This window comes from Balaenoptera musculus, chromosome 14 (genome assembly GCF_009873245.2).
Source record: "Balaenoptera musculus isolate JJ_BM4_2016_0621 chromosome 14, mBalMus1.pri.v3, whole genome shotgun sequence".
NCBI classification, from domain to species: Eukaryota; Metazoa; Chordata; class Mammalia; order Artiodactyla; family Balaenopteridae; genus Balaenoptera; species Balaenoptera musculus.
In genome coordinates this window covers 26,718,039-26,738,931 of record NC_045798.1, presented here as the reverse complement: position 1 = coordinate 26,738,931, position 20,893 = coordinate 26,718,039, and the positions used below count along the sequence as shown (strand labels likewise).

General features: G+C 56.1%; 3 protein-coding genes across 7 annotated transcripts in view; 2 read left to right on the top strand and 1 right to left on the bottom strand.

The window, feature by feature from the left end:
* The window catches only part of UBE2L3 (ubiquitin conjugating enzyme E2 L3), a 44,254-nt gene extending 35,030 nt beyond the window's left edge, over positions 1–9,224 (top strand). For all 3 annotated transcript variants that reach the window (XM_036822969.1, XM_036822972.1, XM_036822971.1), the window contains 2 exons: positions 2,126–2,312; positions 6,768–9,224. In XM_036822969.1, the coding sequence (XP_036678864.1) occupies positions 2,126–2,312; positions 6,768–6,922 (342 nt within the window). In that variant the 3' untranslated portion in view covers positions 6,923–9,224. The remainder of the gene's footprint in view (positions 1–2,125; positions 2,313–6,767) is intronic.
* A 2,502-nt stretch (positions 9,225–11,726) lies between these two features.
* Positions 11,727–13,791, bottom strand: YDJC (YdjC chitooligosaccharide deacetylase homolog). Of its 3 annotated transcripts, none has more exons than XM_036822966.1 (5): positions 13,531–13,791; positions 13,251–13,443; positions 12,988–13,087; positions 12,734–12,911; positions 11,727–12,548 (listed from the first exon to the last, which is right to left on the bottom strand). In XM_036822966.1, the coding sequence occupies exons 1-5, from the start codon at positions 13,692–13,694 to the stop codon at positions 12,179–12,181; spliced, it is 1,005 nt and encodes a 334-aa protein (XP_036678861.1). In that variant the 5' UTR covers positions 13,695–13,791; the 3' UTR covers positions 11,727–12,178. The 3 variants fall into 3 exon arrangements, with proteins under 3 accessions (XP_036678861.1, XP_036678863.1, XP_036678862.1); XM_036822967.1 differs by having other exon boundaries at positions 11,728–12,548; positions 13,284–13,443; positions 13,531–13,789; XM_036822968.1 differs by having other exon boundaries at positions 13,276–13,669.
* A 1,979-nt stretch (positions 13,792–15,770) lies between these two features.
* CCDC116 (coiled-coil domain containing 116) lies at positions 15,771–20,587 on the top strand. Its single transcript, XM_036824016.1, has 4 exons — positions 15,771–16,244; positions 17,086–17,649; positions 17,765–18,358; positions 19,524–20,587. Exons 1-4 carry the CDS (start codon positions 16,173–16,175, stop codon positions 20,334–20,336), a joined length of 2,043 nt encoding a protein of 680 aa, XP_036679911.1. The 5' UTR covers positions 15,771–16,172; the 3' UTR covers positions 20,337–20,587.
* The last annotated feature ends 306 nt before the right edge of the window (positions 20,588–20,893 follow it).

Here is a 20,893-nt window from a genome sequence, read left to right as displayed (position 1 = left end):
CATCTTCCGACCGCGGATCCAGCTGCTTGATTGGGTGGTTCAGACCCCTAAACTCGGCCCCAGCCTCCTGTCTTGCTCCATGCTGTCCCCTCCAAGCCCCTGCCATCCTAGTTTTTAGTCCTCTCTGCTGGGAAGGCCTCTCCCACCTCTCAGCCTTCCCTAATTTTACCCTTCTTGGGTGGGGATAGACCAGGGGACAGTGTGGGGACCTGGCCTGTGCCAGCCTCACTCCCCAGCAGAGGAATCCTATTTGCTGGAGAATATCTTGTTACGCTGGGGCTTGAGGAGGCAGCGCTGTGCATTCCTGGGCACTCAGTGAAGCTGGGCCTCCTTTGAGTGGGCTGGGACCCCGGAGAGCTGGAGTCCGGGGCCGGGAGGCCGCAGACTGGAGGGCTGGCTCACCTCTGGACGTGGAGGCAGAGCTGGAGAGAGGCTGGCCTCTTTCTCTCGAGGCATCTCTCAGAGGCTCCTGGGCCATCAGTGTGCAGGCCCTGAGGGATAGATCTCTGAGTGGCCCTAAGGACACAGGGGTGGGGCATGGTTCTGGCCCTGCCTGGCGACCAGCTAGGGGCCAGCTCAGCTCCTCAGGGGCCAGCCGTCCAGCTGAGTGCTGGCTTTATTCTGGAGTTGTGGCCACCTCTTTGGCCTTTCAGCACTGGGTTGGGTTGTTATTTACCCCTGGTGTAACTCTTCATACCTTCAAAAAAGATAAAGAGATATTTGCAAAAGACATTATCTGAAAAAGGGCTGTTAACCTCAAATACACAAAGAACTCTTAAAACTCAATAACAAGAAAACAAAGAACCTGATTTTAAAATGGGCCAGGGACTTCCCTGGTGGCGCAGTGGTTAAGAATACACCTGCCAATGCAGGGGACACGGGTTCGAGCCCTGGTCCGGGAAGATCCCACATGCCACGGAGCAACTAAGCCCGTGTGCCACAACTACTGAAGTCCATGCACCTAGAGCCCGTGCTCTGCAACAAGAGAAGCCACCACAATGAGAAGCCCGTGCACCGCAAAGAAGAACAGCCTCCACTCACCGCAACTAGAGAAAGCCCGCGTGCAGCAGCAAAGACCCAACGCAGCCAAAAATAAATAAATAAATTTATTAATAATAATAATAAAATGGTTCAAAAATCTGAACAGACTTCTTACCAAAGAAGACATACAGATAGCAAATAAGCATATGAAAAGGTAGTCAACACCATATCATTAAGGAATTGCAAATTAAAACTATGGGATACAACTACACACCTGTCAGATTGGTGGAAATCCAGAACGCTGACAACACCAAATGCTGGCGAGGATGTGGAGCAACAGGAACCCTCATCAGTGCTGGTGGGAATGCAGAACGGTGGAGCCACTTTGGAAGATAGATCGGTGATTTTTTACAAAACTAAGCATACCCTTAACCTACAATTGTGCTCCTTAGTATTTACCCAAAGGAGATGAAAATATATGTCCATACAGAAACCTGCACACGGATGTGGATAGCAGCTTTATTCATAATTGCCAAAAGCAACCAGGCTGACCTTCAGGAAGTGAATGGATAAACTGTACATCGAGACAATGGATTAATATTCAGTGACAAAAAGAAGTGATCTAACAAGCCACAGAGGAACCTTAAATGCATATTACTAAGTGAAAGGAGCCAGTCTGAAAGGGCTGCATACTGCATGATTCCAACCACAGGGTATAATACTTTATAAAACCCATTCAGTGTCCAGCACCGAGAGTGAGCCCTGCTGTAGACTGTGGACTGTGGGTGATGATGTGTTGGTGTCGGTTCATCACCTGTAACACGTGTACCACTCTGGTGAGGGAGGCTGTGTGTGTGTAGGAGTTCTGTACTGTCCTCTCAGTTTTGCTGTAAACCTAAAACTACTCAAAAAAAATAAAGTCTATTAAAAAAAAAAAGGTAAAGAAGCCAGGGCGTCCATCTCAGACCCTTTCACAGTTTAGCAGACTTGTTGCTCTAGAAATACAGATTGATTGTTGTTCCCCTGAAGGTGACAAGGCTTCAGTTGATACAACCTCTTGAAACAAATTAATTTTTCCAGTGAACAATTAGAACATTCCTGTCTCAGCTACAGGTTCACTCCGCCCTCTTTCCTTTCCCTCCAGGACAACCCTCCGTATGATAAAGGGGCCTTCAGAATTGAAATCAACTTTCCAGCAGAGTACCCATTCAAACCACCGAAGATCACATTTAAAACGAAGATCTATCACCCGAACATTGACGAAAAGGGGCAGGTCTGTCTGCCGGTAATTAGTGCTGAAAACTGGAAGCCAGCAACCAAAACTGACCAAGGTAAGGCGTCTCCTCGTGTCTTCTGGGGACACTGCTGCGGGCAGGGCCTTCTAGGTCCCTTCTGACACCACGTCGCACGGAGTCCAGAGAAATCCTATAGCACTGACCACCGTGTCCACAGAAGGCTGCTGTGGTCCCGCTGTCCCATGGGCTTGGCACATCTCAGCTAAGCTTCAACCCACACAGGTGTTCTTGTGCTCGCAGCCCAAGGGGGACCCGCGCAGACAGACCAGCCCAGCGCTCGCTCCCAGTGCAGGGAGGGGTGTGATCCTGTCCCTGGGAGTGTTCGTGAGGACTGTGGGCTGCCTGCAGGGGGGGGATGCGGCCTCACACAGCAGTTAGCACGTGGACTCAGACTGGAAGGGGGAAGGGAGGGTGTTGAGGGCCTGCGGGCTTGAGCCGGAGCCATGTGGCAGGCCACAGGATGCTGGGGCTCACTGTGGTGTCTTGGGAGGGCACGGCCAGACTTGAGGGCAGTGTGCCCACGTGAAAGCACACGGTCAGCCTTAGCGGGCCTGGAACTCCCTGTGTGTCCCTGGGTCTGGGTGCCCTCATTTTTCTGGGAAAAGTACTTGATTCACTACTGTGGTCACCCCTCTCTTTTCCCCGGCAGGTGACTAAGCTTTGTTATAGACTGTGTCTAGTTTTTATCCTTAATTCTAGAATTTTCTTTTGCAATCCTAACCTCATATTTTTGGTGGCTTTCTTGTAAGTAACTCCCTGAACCACTTACGGTCTTTTTAGATTAAGGAGAATGGATGAGGCTGGAATTTGAGAGGCTGCAGGTGTTGTTTTTTTTTTTTGGTGACTGATATAAACAGTCATTTTCCAGTGGAACCCCTGAAAGACTCACTGAAACAGTCACCATGAAAGGCATCCACCAGGCTCCCACAGCTGAGCAGCAGAAAGCAGTGGGTACCAAGCGTGGAGTCACAGTGGAGGGGTCTCCAGGGGGCTTGGTGCTTGGTCGTGCACAAGCTGATGTCTGTAAAAGATTGACAGAGTTGTTCGTAAGCACACAAACTCCTAGCTCTGTGTGGGAACCTGCAGTTGCTGCATTTGCTCAGGCGGCCAGACCACAGAGAGTTATAGGTCTCCTCCCTCACCTGAGAATTGGGCGCAGGTACCTGTGCTCTGCCCCTCTCACGGGGCAGGCTGCCCAAGAGGGCCGTGGCAGCACCGGTCCTGTTTTCAGCTTCAGGTCTCGGTGAGCAGCCAACATGCTCTGCTTTTCCAGGTTGTGGGTGATTTTTTCAAATAGTCAGATAAACCTGAGAGGTTTTTCATTCTTTTGTACTTGTTGACTTAGGTTTTGAAGATAAAACTTTTATCTTAAACACGGTGCTGTTCTACATGCAGCACCGGGCAGAATTGCTATTTTGTGATGGGAGACAGGGTTTCTCTCTAGATCATTCTGTAGATTCGTCTGGCATGGCCTTGAGCTTATCCTCATACACTTCAGGAATGTTGTCCCTGGCACTTGACACCATGTCTCCCATGTTTCAGTTACCTGTTACTGTATTACAAACCATCTCAAAACTTAGTGGCTTAAATTAACAACAGTTTATTATTTCTCATTCTGTAGGTTGACTGGGCTCAGCTGGGTGATTCTATAGCTGGTCATTCCTGGGGTCACTCATGGTTCACTATAATTCAGCATTCACAGCAACTTTTTAGTGGATAACTACTGTAAATAATGAGAAGCAGCAGTATATGGAATGTCCAGAATAGGCAGATCTATAGTCAGAAAGGAGGTTAATGTTTGTCTGGGGCTGGGGGAGGGGTCTAGGAAGTGATTACTAAGGAGAGTGGGTATTCTTTTGGGGATAATGAAAACGTTCTGGAGTTAGATTGTGGTGGTGTCACACGATTTTGTGAATATACTAAAAACAACTGAATTGTATACTTCTCAGAGAGTTTATTTTTTGGTATGTGAATTAAATCTCAATTTTTAAAAAGAAAGTAAAGAAGCATTAAAAATTGGGCAAAAATAGGAGAAAAGTCAAGAAACAAGGCAAACCTGTATCATACAGAAAGGTGGTAGGAGTTGGCAATAATAACAATAACCAGAAGAAGGGATGTAAAAACAGAGTTTTCCTCAGCAATGTGTCTGGCTCTGGTACGTATCTAGCAACAGAGCAAGGGCTTTGTTTGGTGGTGAAAGAGATTCGCCATATGAAATACAGTCAGTAAGGAAGCCTGTATAATACTGACCTCTATACGAACCAAACAACACAGCAACAAAATTATATAAACAGAAAAGTCAGATTCATAAATCAAATGTTTTAGTCCCCACATACCCATTTGCTGTCTTATAACAAATCAAGTAGATAAACTTTAGAAAGAGGACTCAAATACAATAAACAGGATAAGATTAATAAACTTACCCTTCATAGTACAATCCATGGAAGACCACTGCATTGTACGCCTTCATGTATGGGGGAAGGTATGGGTCACATTTTACTCTGTGGGAATGGAGCCCACTGGGTCCCCATGAAAAGGGGCAAGTTACAGATACGGTTTACATCCTCCATCACAAACTGTCAGAAAGAATAAAAACAAGGAAATTTTCTAGACTTTAGTCTCTGATCATATACAGTGAGAAAGGAGGTAAGTTTTGATAATGTTTTTAAGCCCCTACATTTTGGAGGGGGAAAGATCCTTCTGAGTAGCATTTGGGTCAAGGAAGAGATCAAGAAGCCAGGGCTCGATCATTTGTAAAACATAATGAGTGTGCCCCCCTGTATGTGAAAGTGATGGATGGGGCCGTGGTTGTGGTTTGGAAAGCGTGGTAGCTGTCGGTGTTCTCACTGTGGAAACAAACGAGCTCAGCTGGGTTTTCTTACAGTTTAGCTCCCACAGGAATAGAGAAAGAATGAAGCACTCATCAGAACTACTAAGTTAACTTGAAAATATTTAAAGCAAGTTCTCCGAAAAGAATTAGACAAACTGCAAACTTGCGAAGTGAATTATCTTTTGAAAAGCACATCTTAAGGATGAATGTATTTGATGCTAATGCATTCGGTATTAAGATGATCATAGTGAGAAGCAGACAGCCTGAGTCTCCATAATGGAGGAAAACTTGAAAACTCATCAGTATCAGCTCTGCTACAGAACCATTTCTAATCCTGGAAAAAGATGGGAAGCCGCCTTATAAATGTGCTATAGGGCAAATGTGGTTCAGGTTTCCCAAAAGTTAAGAACAGCAGTCTCACGGCTGACCGTGGTGTGGAGGGTCTTGGAGGGCAGTGGGCTGGGGTGCCTCAGAGATGCTGAGAAAGAGCCACTCGGAAGAGTGTTTGTTCCGGTGGTTGCTTCCCCTGGCCGGGAAGGAGGCAGCATAGGTGCTTATTTCATGTTTATGGATGCGTGCCTTCAGTTTATGGCAAGTGAAAGTGATTTTCCATAAGAGTTACTAATAGTTAACTTTCCTTTAAAAAATATTTTTGATGTGATTTAAAGAAATATATTAAGTAAATAATCACTTAAGCTCCACGTGGATTTGTGACAGACAAGGAGAAATTGGAACAAAAAGCTTTTTTAACCCATTCCTTGTGATGCTGGGGTGAAGAGCGTGGGCTCCCAATAAAGGCACCTGGCATCGGCAGTCCAGAGGAGAGGGGCCTTTTTGCTAGGACAGTGGGGGTGCTGGTCCTGGTGGGGGTTGGGGGGAGTCAGGGGACGTGTGTGGGAAGCCTGGTGGCTGCATGCACCGCACTTCTGAGGAGGCCAGGGGTTCCTGGACCTTCTGTACTTCCCCCTCCCCCACCCTCCACTCCCTCCTGGCCCTCCTCTCCAGGGCTCGCTGTCTAGCACATCTGGGCCTGACTGCCCTTTGGGGGAGCATTGTGGAATCCACCCTGAGCCATCCGTGTGAATTCCACCTCTGGAATGGACCATGCAGTGCTGATGAGGGCTACAGCCTCCCAGTGGTTAATGCAGGGTGGTCGAGTGAACCTTTCTCGGCCGTTCAGAAGCTGCTAGGGGTCTTTCAGGGTGGGCTCATTATCCATTTACACAGTGCAGGCCTGTCACACACCCTGAACCGAGTGTAGTGCTGGGCACATTGCCCAGTCCCTGCCCTGGAGAAGCTTCACCTGCATGAGAGTGGGGGTGTCAGTGCTGGGCCTGGGTCTCCAAAGTTCAGGAGAGGGGTGAGAGCGACTGGGGACTGGGACATCCCCAGTGCGTCAGTACAGGAAGGCTTCCTGGAGGAGGAGGAGGAAGTGGCATCACTCTGTATGGTTAGTTATATACTGTAGCGCTGGCTGTTTGTCCTCCATCACTTTCTTCTCATCACGGGAATGATGGGTTGAGTGCTGGTGGTTAGAATTTTGCATGAATGGGAGGCCGCTCTGTCTGAGAAGCATATAGATGTTTAATCAGAGCTGTGTTTCTTGCCATGCCCCTTCCAAGGGCCTTCTAACCAGCGGTGCCTTGTCGTTTTCTTGGCAGTCATCCAGTCCCTCATAGCACTGGTGAACGACCCCCAGCCCGAGCATCCGCTCCGGGCTGACCTAGCTGAAGAATACTCTAAGGACCGTAAAAAATTCTGTAAGAACGCTGAAGAGTTTACAAAGAAATATGGGGAAAAGCGACCTGTGGACTAAAATCTGCCGCGATTGATTCCAGCAAGTGTGAGCAGAGACGCCGAGCAGTGCATTCAGACACCCCACGAAGCAGGACTCTATGGAAAATTGACATGTGCCACCGCCTGGCGTCTGCTTGTGGCAGTTACTAACTTTCTACAGTTTTCTTAATCAAAAGTGGTCTAGGTAACCTGTAAAGAAAGGATTAAAAATTTAAGATGTTCTAGTTCTGCTTTCTTTGTTTTAAAAATCACTGCTTCAGTCTACTTTAAAAGAATGGTGTTTCTTTTGCTGTCCAAATTTATCCAAAATCTTCAATTTACATTTAGCCCATAAGGTTAAAAAAAAGTTGTGGTTCCCCTCTTCCCCTGCCCTTGCAACTCCCACTTTCTTGCATTTAGTTTGTTTTTCACTCACTTCCCCAAACCCAGGCCCCGCCTCCCGCCGGGAGGGGCAGTGGAGGCCTCTTCAGCTCCTCTGCTCCCTTCCTTGGCGCGCGGCCTGGTGTGGGAGTCGGTTAAGATTCTCTTGACTCTGATTTATAATATCCTTTTAAAAAAATTAAAAAACAAGCAAACAACCATCTCCACTCCCACCCCCTCCCAAAAACAAAGCTGTGGAAAGGGAGGCCTAGCTCTGCTGTAAAACTGGCTAATGTTACCCCAGTAATGCTGACCAGATTGGCAGACCCTGCTGTCCGTGTCATGATGAACTCCACCTGGACCGGCCTGCTTAGGGAGACCCCCCCAGCACCAGGTCTGCGGCAGCCCCCAGGGGTATGCCAGCCAGAGCACGGTGCACTTGCGGGAGGAATTTTTCACCAGAGAGGCTCCCGAGGCCACAGGTTGCCACTCCTCCCTGCAGCTGTTCTAGAAGATGTCCAGGTCCCTGCGGACAGTGCTAAAGCCAGAGTGTCTACTTGAAATTCCACGCTCACCTGTCACCGACGTGTCCACCCGACATAGCTCAGAGCTCACCCTCTGCATCCTCAGTGCAGCAGCCCCACCGCGGCCCTTCCTCAGCACGTTTGACCCTCTGGCAGACTCCTCTGTCACTGGCACCAGCCTGGGGTCGCCGGCGCCCCACTGGCCCTTCCTCTGGAGCATCCAGCCGGCCCAGCCCAGGAACAGGACGGCCTCCCCCTTCCTCTGGACTCATGGCCTTCGCGGAGTCAGGCTCCACGTGAAGCTCACTCAGTAATATCCTTTACATGTTTTATATTGTTTTGACTGCCTTTTTTTGTAGAAATAAAAATTGACCTTAGAATTTATCATCAGATGAACTTGTAAGGATTTGAATGTTAATGTCTTTTCAAAGCAAGTGGGACTGTCCCTGAAGTAGTAGAATCCTTGTCACTGACACCCAGGGGAAGCCAGTGGTCCAAGCACTGTGTGTCACCACCTCCACTTCTGCCACTGGTGGCTTCCCTTCTGGGTGCTCCAGGGGCTAGATCCTGTGGAGAAGATGACTTAAACTTGGCTCTCTGTTTTAATTTTAGTTCTATAACTTGAGGTCTTTCCAGGCTTGCAGACCTGAGGTGGCTTGTGTGCAGAGGTGGGGTGATGGTGGGTGAGGCCGCATACGTGCAGCCTGCGGCGGGTCTCATGAACGCAACTTCTTTAGTCCCAGGTACGCAAGAGGCACGTTCTGGAGCCTCCCGTGCGCCCGGGCTGGTGAGGGCGCCGGCCAGCACATCCACGTCTGTCTCTTCATTAGCAGAAAGGTGATGATGGACTTTATTTCACTCACACGCAGATTTGTAATAAAATGCCAAATTCTGTCAGAAGCTATCCAGATAAGCCACCATTTGTTCTCGTCGCTTCTCTGAATCCAGAAATATTGCCATTCCTGGGAACTGTCCCATTGCTTCGTATTTCTACCAGCGTAGCTCTGCCCGCCCATCGCCCCTTCCCTTCTCTGCTCACCACCAGGAGGACGTCCACCATGGTCGAAGCCGGCGGCCCCTCAGGGACTTGCATCCCCTGGCATCACAGCCAGGGTTCGCCCATCAGCAGGGGCCTGGCCTCCGAGAGCGGGGTGGTGGGCGGTCCCTCCCTCCGGCTGGGCTCCTGCTCCACCAGCGGGCACTCCCCGAGCCCTCGGGCAGGAGTGAAGCGTGCCAGCAGGCAGCCTTGCTGCTCCGGGGCAGACAGCTGGATCCCCCAGAGCAGGGGAGGGCTGTGATCACCACACCTCCGATGGGCCCCATGGGAATTCACGCTCCTGCCCGGTCCCCCCGCCCCTCCCCCTATGGTGGGGACTAGGCTTTCTAAGATGCTGCGATCTACTCTGCTGCCCTTAATAAAAATGCTCTCGGACACTCGTCTGGTCGTGTGGGTCTTTTCCTTACTGGGGGTGGGCAGTGCCAGTGGCCTGGGGTCTTGTGCAGGTTCTTCTGGCTTCCTCCTCAGGCCTGGCCTCCAGGAGAGGTGCACAGAGGTGTTCTGGCCATGCTGAGGGAAGCAGAAAGGGCTGCAGAGACACCCTTGGGTGTCTGGGGAGGGGAGAGTGACCTCTGTATACGTGTCACCTCAGCCACATTTAACAGAGGAGCAGACTGGGGCCCTGAGGAGGGTGCTGTCTGGAAGGTCAGGGAGCTGGTGAGGGTGTGCCTGAGGGAGGGGCTGGGCCACTTCCTTGAAGAGCCCCAGCTCAAACCCACCTCCGAGTCTCCTGAGTGCAACTGCAACCCTAGTGCTGACTCAGCACCAGGCCAGCCAAGGCCCTGACACTTATTGTCAGCTGAGTCCTCTGCTTGGTGTCTGACACCAGCTGAGACCCTGACAGCTAGGCCTGCAGTCCAAGAGGGAGCTTCCTGGGGCAAGTTTCTGGGGCACCAGAAAGCAAGGAGACTGGGGGCCTTCCTTGATCATCAGTGGGGACTCTGCTTGTCCTAGCCCTGTCCTAACTCTCAGGACAGACCCGCGGGCACCATTACCCTGCTTTCACAGAGGAGGAAAGTGACTCGGTCAAGGGCCCCTGGCCTGTGCTCTTACAGCCTGGCTCCAGTGCCCTCGCCTCCCACGACTGGCTCCCTTTGAGCCCAGACACAGCCACAGACCCTCCCTAAAGTCTGTGAGACCCTCTCAACTCCCTCCACTCGGTGGCCACCGTCCTCTCGCCTTCCTCACTCTGTTCATTGTTCAGCTCGAGATACGCAATGACTGCATCACCTTGGCCTGGCTTCTGGCGTCCTCCTGCCCCCTGGGGCTCCTCTGGCCAGGGCCCTGGACTTCCCAGTGCCAAGTCCACAGGGGGTGGCCTCAGCCCTGCTCTCGCTGTCTTCCCTTGGCAGCATGTCTGTGCCGCACCCTGCAGGGCTGCACCTGAGCCTCAGTCCTCCTGCCGGTCTGCACTGGCTCCTCCTCGCCTGCTTCCCTCATGCACGAGGGGGAACGGCACACCTGCCCCAGGAGCAGAGCTGAAGGTCAGGTCTTGCACAGCACAGTGCCTGGCCCAGGCCGCACTTGGTAAACGGCTGTTACCTGGGTGCTGGCAGCCTGGTCTCCTGGGGGTGTTGTGCGGGCTGTCACCAGAGTGGAAGTCTCCTCAACATCACAGAGACTTTGTCCCCATGCTTTGCTGTGTATTCCCACCCCCCACTGTAGCCCGGTCACATGACTGTCCCTGTGTGTGTACCAGACCGTGAGCTCCTTGCAGGCTGTGTCCCAGCTCCCAGCCCCAGCCTGGCATGGAGCAGATCCTTCGTGCCTGATGAATTGGTGGCTAACAGTAAACCCTGAGCCTGGGCCGTTTTGGGCACAGCAGGTTTTATATGAAAAATACCCCATCTCCCTGGTGGGATGCCAGTGACCAGCCTCGAAATGGGCCCTCTGCCTTCTTGTCCCCTTCTCTCTGTTCTTCAGTGCCCATGGCCTAGGGCTGGTCTGGGCCCTCATCTCTGCTGCTCCCTCTCTGGCTCCCTGGGTGACAGTGGCCACTCCCACAGCTTCCTCCAACATCTGTGCAGACCCCCCAGTCTCTCCCTTGTCACCCACACCTCTCTCCTGGGCCCCAGAGTCATACAGCCAGCTGCCTCCTCTCAGAACAACAGACCCGCCTCGAGGGAGGTGCCTCTGTGCTTGCTGCCCAGCTCCAGCCAGCAGCTTGTGGGAGCACGGCCAGACTCCAGCGGGCCGGGGCGAGGAGGCTAGGGCCACACTCACAGCCATTCCAGTTCACAGCCCTGGACGAAATGGGGGAGGAAAGGGCCTGCGGCTGGAGAAGTCAAGGTCAGAGGAAGGGTAGGGGTAGAGGATGGAGCCAGAAAGAGGGGGCTGAAGCCACCAGTCAAGGGGATGGGGCCCTACCCTCACCCCTTTAGAAAGTGCAGAGCTCTTTTGGCCCTGGTTCCATGCTTGGTACAGACTAAGGCCCAGTGCATGTTGAGTAAATGAACAGGCAGCTTCACAGCTCTGCTCCCCCACTCCCATCTCTAGGTCTGCAAAATGGGGGCACCGGTGCCTGCACACAGGCATGATGATGTGAGATTACATGAGACAAGAAGGACCACATGGGCTTCCATCTGCTCCCGGCATCGCCTTGATCCAGGCCACAGGAGCCCCGGTCACAGGGCATCTACACATCACCAGGGGTGCCATTTCCATAGAAGACCATCCCTCCTGGAAAAACGTAAACACACTCCTGCAAGTTTTCAGGACCTCCTCAGACCCATCCCCTAGGATGGCAAAGGGCTGCTTACTTCGAACAGGAGGTGATGTCTTTAAAGTCAAAACTGAGATTATAATATACCTCCCAAAAAGTAGCCTAGTGAGACATTCTTCCAACCCCTCACTCCCCTCCTCCTACCCACCCCCACCAAAAGAAAAGAATGAAGAGAGCCTAAGCATGAGCAGCGCCAAAGGTGGAGGCACTGCAGATCTTTTCTGGAACAGTGACCTCGGTGGGCCCTGAAGGAGTTTCGTGTCCTTCTTGTGTCTGGGAAGGTTTCCTGGGCACAGTCTATAAACGCCCAAGTTTACAGGACACGTTACTTTATTAATAACAGCCATCTCTGCCCCATGCACCCAAACAAGGAAGATGCTTACACGGCACTGTGACACCCCCCCCCCCACCCAATGCTTGGCAGGCCCCAGGCCCAGAGGTCACGGCTGCCACCTGCAGTCAGAGGGCTTGCAGAAACTCTGCCGCCACTCTGAACCATGAGGACCTGGGCACAGAGGTGGCAGCATCCAGCCCAGGAAGTCACAGCCTGCTCTGGGACCCAGTTCCCTTCCTGGGCACCAAGGGAGGTTAATGCTTGGCTGTCTGCCAGGGTCACAGTGGGGAGGGCTCCAGAAAGGTTTCCAGAGTGGCTTCGCTGGGGGTCCCCTCTCCGGGCCTCTTGGAGTCTAGCTCGTGGAGGGCGCAGAGCTGCACGCCGTCCTGGGCAAGCTGAGCCCACAGCACCGGTGCCGTGAGGACACGCAGCTCGTGTAGGCGCTCCCAGGAGCAGGAAAAGGCATCAGGACCCTCACCGCTGCCCCCAGCCGGAGGCACACTCGGATAGCCGGGGTGTGCCATCAGCTCGGCTGTCACTGCGCGTCCAGTGGGTATACCCTCCAGGGCCCTAGCCAGTGCCCCTGACACGTGGTGAGTGGACATGTGCCGGCCACAGGTGCTCAGGCCCACGAAGACATCGGTCCACCTGTAGATACCGGGGCATCAGCGGCACGACTGCAGGGCCGCAATGGGCAGGGGTAGGCCGGGGGTGGGACGGATCTGGGGTGGGGACAACACTGGTCGAAGATGAGAAACGGACACAGCTGGCCAAGGTGAGTGGCCAGCTGGACACACTGGGACTTGGGCCCGGCAGGGGGCAGGGGGCCTTACCGTAGGCCGTGGCGGGCAAAGGGGCCCATGGCGGCGCGGGCGTCTTGCTCCACGGAGCAGGCGAAGGCGCGCGCTGGGGCCTCGAGCCACGTGCAGCCGCCCACCCCGCGCTCCATCGGCAGCCTGGTGAAGCGCACCCCGCAGGCCTGCAGCGCCTCGGCGAACACCTGGCACACTCCTGCGGGCGGGGCAGAGTCAGGGAGAGGCACGTGCAGCAACCACCCACCCCGGCCTGGGAGCACCAACCCACGCACCTGGGAGCACGTGCACGTGCTGGTGCCCGTCCACGTGAGTAGGGTCCCTGCCCAGTAATTCCCGGAAACGGCTCAACTGGGCCTCCAGCTCTCCTCGAACCTGGAGTAAGAAGGTGATCGGTACATTGAACGTCCGGAAGCAGCTACCCAGGAGGACCCCGTCCATGTGGTCCCCTGTGATCGCCCCTGTGTTTGAACCAGGAAGGCATCCAGAGCCCAATTCTGCGCACGGTACCCTCGGGGCGGAGCTTTGGGGGAGTCACCAAGAGCATCTTCCGGAAGCCGCACCTCCGCACCTGGGGCAAGACCACCTCTCCGGCCGCCACCGCCTCCCGGAATCCCATCTTGCCGAGGAAGAAGCCTTCGGGGCCGAGCAGCGACGAGGCGCCGTGGCGGGCCGGGCCCACGGGGCGGCCCTCGGATAGGTTGGCGTGGAGGCCCGTGGGGATTCGGTGCCTGCGGGCGGAGCGCGAGCGGGAGCATCGGAGGCGCGGGGCGGCGGCCCCCAAGCCCGCCCGAACCCTGCAGGGGGCCGCTGCTCACCTGCGGGCCAGCTCAGCCGCGCTCTCGGCGGCCGCGCCGTTGACCAGCAGGGACACGCTGGTCACAGCCCCCGCCAGGAAGGCTTCTACGATGCCCTCGTCGCGCCGCGGGCAGTAACCAAAGTCATCTGCCGTGACCACCAGCCGCACACGGGGCCGGGCCATGGTCCCTCCACCAGCTGTTCGGGACCGTGGGGCTAGGACCGGACAGTCCAGGCCCCGCCCCAGACGCGGCCCGAGGCCCCGCCCCGACGCACGCGCCTGGCGCGCCCGCGCTTTGGCCTTTGTTCTCGCCACCTGCTGGTTCCGGGGATCCCTGCAACCGCCAGCCACCCAAAGTGCCCCGCCCCACCCGGACCGCGGCCCGGTTTATGGCAACGCGAAACTGGCAGTGACTGCAGAAATGTTTAATATGAAAAACGGAAAAATCAAACCTGAAGAAAAAAATCTCTTACCCTCCCCCAAGATCACCACCGTTCACTTTCCGGGTACTGTCTCCCGGTATTTTCTCTAAGCAAATAAATACACCCAAGTTTTCTGCTCCTTCACAAAATTTTTGGGTTGTTTTGAGAAGACAATGATCACTTCAGTGTTATCTCATTCTTGTAGTGTTTCATTTTTTTGATAGTGACTGAACTTTTTCAGTTTTTATTAGTTATTTGTATTTCTTCTTTTTCAAATTGCCTATTTGTCTTTTGCTGATTTTCTAAGATGAGGCTTTTTCTTGATTTGTAAAAGCTCTGAACAATAAGAACATGAAAGAAAGAATGTACACCAATGGCTTTGTTTCAGAAAGCATGAGTCCCAGCTTCCATCTCTTGAGCTCTGTGCCAGGCTACAACTTTTACACTCATGACCTCTTTTTTTCCTCTGTGATCTAGAAAAGCTTTCCTTACCAATGACTTTACAAATAATCACCAATGGTTGACAGCCAGGGTTTTCATTGTGATGTGGCTGTCTTGATTTTCCCAGTGGAAAGTGCAGTATTTGTATCCAGCCTATGAGGTTGGTCATGTCATTCCTGTTTTACAGATGAGGAAACTGAGGCTGGGAGGGGTAGTGTCTTGCCCTGCGTGACTCTGTGGGGAGCAGTGGAGCTGGGACTGACCTAAGGAGCTCTGGCCTGCCTCTGGTCTGCTCTGGTCCTCTACACCCTGCTTGCCCCCAGGTCAGGGGCCAAGAGGACAGAGCCGAACTGGAAAATAACAGATAATACCCACCTCCGTGGGGACGTTTGTAAGAATTGGAGGCCTCAAAGAGCCCTTCACCAAGTTTTTGGCATAAGGACTATTGTGTTCAAAAGTGGTGATTAAAGTGTGGGATCTCAGCCACTGGGAAGCTGGTCCTGGAAAGGCCAGAGGCCCTGAGGGTCCACTATTGGAAGGAGGAAAGTCACATTTAATGAGCACCTACTGGTATTAGATCATAGGTTAGGGGTGAGCGCCGCAGTTCCTATCTCCAAGGAGCGCGATCTGACAGATAACAACACGGTGTGGCAGAGTCTGGGATGGAGTGTGCCGTAATTCTGTTGGGGGGATGGGCCCTCTGGGAAGGCTTCTCCGAGGAGGTGACACCTGGGGGTGGGGGGGTTTGCATTGGGAAGGCCTCCGGGGCAGAGAGGGAAAGGAGGGAGAGGAGGTAAAGATTTACAGGGTCTTATCAGGGTGCGGGTGTGTTGTAGGAAGATTTGATGTACTCTCCAAACCCATGTGGAAGGACGCTCAGCTCCACTTACAGAGAAGGAGCAGGTGATTAAAGAAGTTGAGTCACACCGGCAGGAAAGAGCAAAGCTAGGAGTTGAAGCTCATCTGTGCCTTAGAGCCGGGACTCCTCCCACTGCGCTGGGGACAGACCCTGGGGTGTCCACACTGGGCGAGGGGAGGACCCTGGAAAGGAGCAGTCCACGAGCAGGAGCCCAGGACAACTCAGCGACCAAGAGGGTAGCCGAGGAAGGTGCTTGTGTCACCGGGAAAGGCCGTGGCTTTGTCCCTTAGGTTCCCCTCCAAGCCGGACCGAGCCGGTCAGCAGCGGCGGCAGCTTCCCGCTCCCTCTGCGAATGTGGGCGGGGCAAAAGCGGCAAGGTGGGGGAGGAGCCGCGTGGGCCCCGCCCCAACTATTGTGCCGCGGGAGCGGGCGGCGAACGGCGCGGCGCGAGCCAATCAGGACGCGGCATGCAAATGAGCAGGCCCGCCGGCGGCCCCGAGCGGCGCGGACGCCAGGATCCCAGCGCGGGCCGCACCGGAGCGTGTGCCCAGCGGGCGCGGACTTGGTGAGCGGGTCGCCGGGGCTGGGTCGCCCGGGACCGGGGCACCAGGGCCAGGAGGACGGAGGGCGGACGCACTGGGCCCAGAGATGGACGGAGACTGAATGCGCACTCCCTCGGGGGCCCCAGCCCCGACTTCTCTGGACACGGACGGTGCTGAGACGCCCACGGGGCTCCGAGCAGAGGACCTTCCGGACATGTGAAGGACGTGGGGTGCGGGGAGCCAGAGACCAGCGGCCCACGGACGGAGGGAGACGCAGACCCACGGAGGGCTGGGGGCACCCTCACACCATCTCCCCGCCCGGTGCAGAGAGGAATCTGCGGCTGCATCGCGGAACCAACGAGAGAGGAAGAGGGCAGCGGGCCCGGCCACCTACACCATGACCAGCTGTCGCCACCATTCGGGATACTTGGCGGACGACGAGGCTGGCCACACCACCTACGTGGCCCGGGTAAGTGTGCCCAGCAGGGCCCAACTCTGAGCCTCCAACATGTTCCCCACCAGTTCTGGCGCCCCAGATCACAGCCCCCTTTCTCACTTCCTACTGATGTCCTCTCTGGACCTCTTAGTGACCTGTTGCCTTGACCACTCCTAGTTACCCCTGCTGGGCCCTACCTAGTCACCTCGGTCTCCGTCTCATTCCCTGTGTCCCCCTGATCTCGGACTGGGAGGGGCATGGTGGAGTAGGACTCCAGAGTGGGAGCATAGAGTCTACTCGGGGCCTACGGCTCGAGGGGCAGAAGCAGCCATGGGGCGCACAGGGCTCAGGACCACAGGTAGTCTGTACAGACCAGCAGTGGGGACGGGGCTCAAGGGGTTTTGTGATTCATGTCCTGGGTGAGGGCAGAAGTGGGCTTTTAGACTCCCCAGCCAGGTCTTGGGTATGTGAAATGTACGTGTCAGGGAAGCTTCAGGGCAACCCTGAACAGATCCCCACTTTACAAGAGAGGAAGTCGGACCTCAAGAGGGGCCTTAGTGCCCACAGTCACATGGCCTGAAGCTGGCAGAGCCAGGGTCCAAATCCAGGGCTGCCTGGCTTCAAAACCTAGTTCCTGGGACTTCCCTGGCAGTCCAGTTGTTACGACTCCACGCTTCCACAGCAGGGGGCACGGGTTCAATCCCTGGTTGGGGAACTAAGATCCTGCATGCTGCGTGGCACGGCCAAAAAAAAAAAAAAAACAGTTTCTTCCACTGCCCACTTCCCACCCAGTTCCTGGTGCCCTAGGAGGACCCCAGGGGACCCCTCCCCCCATGGGGCATCACTGCCCACTGTGATATGCCTGTCTGCTCAGGTCCAGCCACCTAAGAAGTCACTGTTCCCGGAAATGGGGCAAGCCTCCAAGCTGGGCCACACACCACACCCCACTTCGATGCACGGCCCCTCAGGCAGTTCAGGGCTCCGCAGCCACTGCCGAAACCCCAAGGGCCCTCGACCCTTTAGGAGCTTCCTGGATTTCCTTGTCGAGGGTCAGGTGCTGGACAGCCTGCAGACGGTGGTGGAGGAGGCAACTGAGCGCATGGCCACCGTAAAGACAGAGGCTGGGGTGCCGCTGGTGGAGGTGGAGGACCCGATGGAGGTGCCAAGGGGTGGGCGTCGGGCACGGGCCCGGCCCATCCTCAGTACCGTGCACCAGCGCTGCACCCGGCCGAGCCTCTGCCTGGGGCGCCCCAACAATTACCCGTCCTGCTCCAGCTCCATGTCCGACTCCCACAGCAGCTTCACGGCCAACTGGCCGGGCTCCCATAGCTGGGACAGCAACCTGGGTGCCCGCAGCTTGGGTGCACTGCCACCCATGAAGGACAAACTCCTGCTGGAGACGAACCTCAAACGGCTGCTGCAGCTGGAGAACAGAAGGGTGAGGTCTGGGGCTGCAGCCCAGGTGGGGCAGGGGTGGACCCCAGCCCAGAGCCCAGGGCCAGGCCTGGCTTGGCTGCCCCTGGACGCCTCTGAGAGTCCTCCTCTCTCTGCAGAAAGGCCTGGGGCAGTCCTGCCCCCACGGGGACTCCCTGCCATGGGACTCACTGGGCAGCCAGACCAGCAGCCAGTGGACCCTAGAGCAGCCCCTGTCCTGGTTCTCAGGCCTGCTGGGCTCGAGCTCAGGCACTCCCGAAGCGTCAGAGCTGGGGCCAGCAGAGCGGGAGCTGATCTTCCTCAAGCGAGAGCTGAACAAGGAGATGAAGTCTTTGCTGAGCCAGCCAGGGTCCTTTGACCTGCCCGGCTACTGTGCACTCCGAGAGCCCCATCGGACCCTGGACTTCCTGGCTGAGCACCACCTGTTCCCCGCCCTGCAGGATGTGGTCAACCAGGCTGTGGACAAGCTCAGTGGTGCCTGCCGCCGAGACGGCTGCCCTCTCTTCCCGTCGGAATGGGAGCCCTCCCCAGAGTCCAGCTCCAAGCTGGCCACACCCATTGATGGGGAGGAGCCCTGCGATTTGCTGCCCACCACAGCCTCCAGCCCCAGGATGGAGCACAGAAAGAGCATCAAGTACAGGGGATGCGGCAAGGCCAAGGAAGGTGGCTCCCCGGTGTCTAGCACCCAAGTGGCCACCAGGTTCCAGCTTGAGGTGACACCCACAGAAGAGCCCAAGGTCCCTTCACCCTACCCCAGGCAGGAGGGGCTTGACCAGGACCCCAAAGTACGGACACTACCCATGCCCACTTCTGGGCCCCTGAGCTCCAGCCAGAGGGCCCAGCCCTGGCGGAGCCTGCACCTTACCCTGCCTGCCACCGGGATTGTGGTGAAAGTGCCCTCCCGACAGACCCATGTCACCACCCCGGTCTCAGCTCCGCTGGCCTCCTCCCTCCCGTCCTCCTCCCACCACCTCCCCAGGTTCTCACCCCACACCTCCGTGGTAAGGGGCTTCTTGCCATCTCTTGCTGTGCCGTATCCGGAGGTGACCTCCTCAAGGTTGGGGCCAGGGGTCTTAGGGACGGGTTTGCAGTGGAAGGGCTCCTATCGCCACCGCTCCTAGCGGCCACTGTCACTAGCAGGTGCCCAGGGTCCAGGTCTCTTGCCCTGCCCTTGTGAAAACCGCCTGAGTAGGGGATGAGCTGATGAGGGGACCAGGAATCCTGGCCTAGCTACTACCACGAGTTGTCAAAGATGAATAAAGGCTATTTTTTATTCTGGGTATTTTTTTAACGTTTGCATGTGAATCTCAGAGGCCCTCCCATGTGTGGAGGGTCCTGTCCCTCGTGGACAGTGGCCTGAGCCCAGAGTAGGGCCCTGTGTCTGAGGTCTAGCCCCCTCTGGTCCTGCTGCCCAGGACAGGACTCTCCAGTGTGTCTGCCCCGCTGAGAGGGAGTTGCTTGGGAAGGGTGCGGAGAGGACTTGGTGGCTTCACCCTGGCGGCTCCCCAGCGTGGCCCCTGACCCTGCTTTCACCCATCGAAGCCCAGGCGTGCTTCCCTCCTCTGAACCCTGGCCTGGGCGAGGGTTGTGCAGGCTCCCTTTTGTCTGACACAGTGACTGATGTCACTGGCCTTGCCCCGGGCCTGACTGGTGTGGCTGGCATGACAACAGGGTGGTAAGTGGGAGGTGGGCCAGCACGCAGGACCCCAGCTCAGCTCTCCATCAGGCCAGCAGAGCAGATATGGTGAGGCCGCACCCCGAGTGGACTGAGCGCGGCGCCGTGTGGGTGACGCGGAGGATGCTCTGGGGGGGAGGGCGCCCAGGGTGGCAGGCAGGAGTGGATGACATGTCTCCCTTTCCCTCCCTGCTGCCGCACAGAGCCCCAGTTACAAGTTCACCAAGAAGAAGACGCTGCCCTCCATCCTGTCCAAGTCCACCACCATGTCCCGCCTCTCCAACCCCTGGTACGAGGAGCTCGTTGACTACCTGAAGGGCCAGGCTGTGTCCTTGCTTGCCTGCAAGTACAGGTTTGAGAAGAACCTCACTGGGCAGCTGGGCTTCATCTCCTTCCCCATCACTGAGGCACTCCTGGACCTTTTCCTGGGCTTCAGGAAGGTGAAGGGCTCGCGCATCCGTCTGTCCTCCACGATCGACTGGAGCTGCCTGCTGCGCAGGCTGGAGGAGGCCGAGTTTAGCCAGTGGTCACCCCAGCGGGCATCCCAGCCCCCTTCCCGGCACACCTCCCAGCACAGCACCCCCCAGCGCAGCATGCGGACACCCACCGCGCCGTCCGAGCTGGCCGCCAGGACCCACAGGGTCCAGGACAAGCCCACAGGGTCCCGCCTCAACATGAGGTCCCCGGGCCCCCGGCCGCTCGCCTCACAGGAGCGCCCGGCAGCCGCGGAGCAGGAGCCCACCAGACCGCCAGAGCCCAAGCTGTTCCTGTCCTCCGCCAACACCAGCGTGGCCTCCCATCAGTCCGACCAGACAGTGGACATGGAGGACCACCAGAGCATCGAGGAGGAGGAGGAGGACAAGGAGGAGGATGGAGAGGAGGAGGAAGAGGACGAGAATGACTTTGGAGATGAAGGTGAGCCCCAGAGCTCCCCGGAGCCTCAAGAGGAGGCCGTGGTCAGCACCACGGCGGCAGGCTCAGGGGTGGGCCACGGTGACTGCCCATGGGGCCCCTGAAGTGCACCGAGTGCTCCATGCCCCACTCCTCCTGCTTCTCCCGCCCCAGCGGCCACTGCCCTCGCAGCCATCCCGCCCCGAGCAGAGGTCAGAACAGCTGGTGCCCACGAAGAGCTCTGCTGAGCCTCTCAGGGGAGCCAACGGGAGAAATAAAACTTGTGTTGATGGAACACGGTTTTCCTGTCAGATCTCAGCCATCCTTCTGACCACCTGCCCCCGAGGAGCATCTCTGGAGAGCTAGGCCAGGCCTCCACGGCAGCTGCCGGTGCCCTGAGCCCCGTGACCTCCTGGGCTCTGCTGCTGGCTCTTCTGCACTCCAGTCTGCACCTTCCTGCCTCTTCAAGCCTCTTAGGACTCATGGTCCCCACCCCACGGCCCCTGTGCATCACACTCCCACTTCCCGAGGGCTCCTCCTCTGCCAGGGCGTATCCACCCTCTCCTGATGCTCCCACCGCTACCTGTCTTCCTAATTTGTATTTCTCAGCTCGTGCTCCTGAGGTCACATAGGGGCTGCTGGTAGGTCAAGCCATGGATTGACTGACCCAGCTGGCCGTGTG

Excerpts from the sequence above, each read along its gene's own strand:
- YDJC (XM_036822966.1), bottom strand. The coding sequence starts at position 13,694 with ATGGCCCGGCCCCGTGTGCGGCTGGTGGTCACGGCAGATGACTTTGGT. Across the intron at positions 13,088-13,250 it reads GCTTCCGGAAGATGCTCTTG|GTTCGAGGAGAGCTGGAGGC; the intron begins GTGACTCCCCCA and ends TTCTTACTCCAG. Across the intron at positions 12,549-12,733 it reads TTTGCCCGCCACGGCCTACG|GTGGACCGATGTCTTCGTGG; the intron begins GTAAGGCCCCCT and ends CGGTATCTACAG.
- CCDC116 (XM_036824016.1), top strand. The coding sequence starts at position 16,173 with ATGACCAGCTGTCGCCACCATTCGGGATACTTGGCGGACGACGAGGCT. Across the intron at positions 16,245-17,085 it reads ACACCACCTACGTGGCCCGG|GTCCAGCCACCTAAGAAGTC; the intron begins GTAAGTGTGCCC and ends CTGTCTGCTCAG. Across the intron at positions 17,650-17,764 it reads TGCAGCTGGAGAACAGAAGG|AAAGGCCTGGGGCAGTCCTG; the intron begins GTGAGGTCTGGG and ends CTCTCTCTGCAG.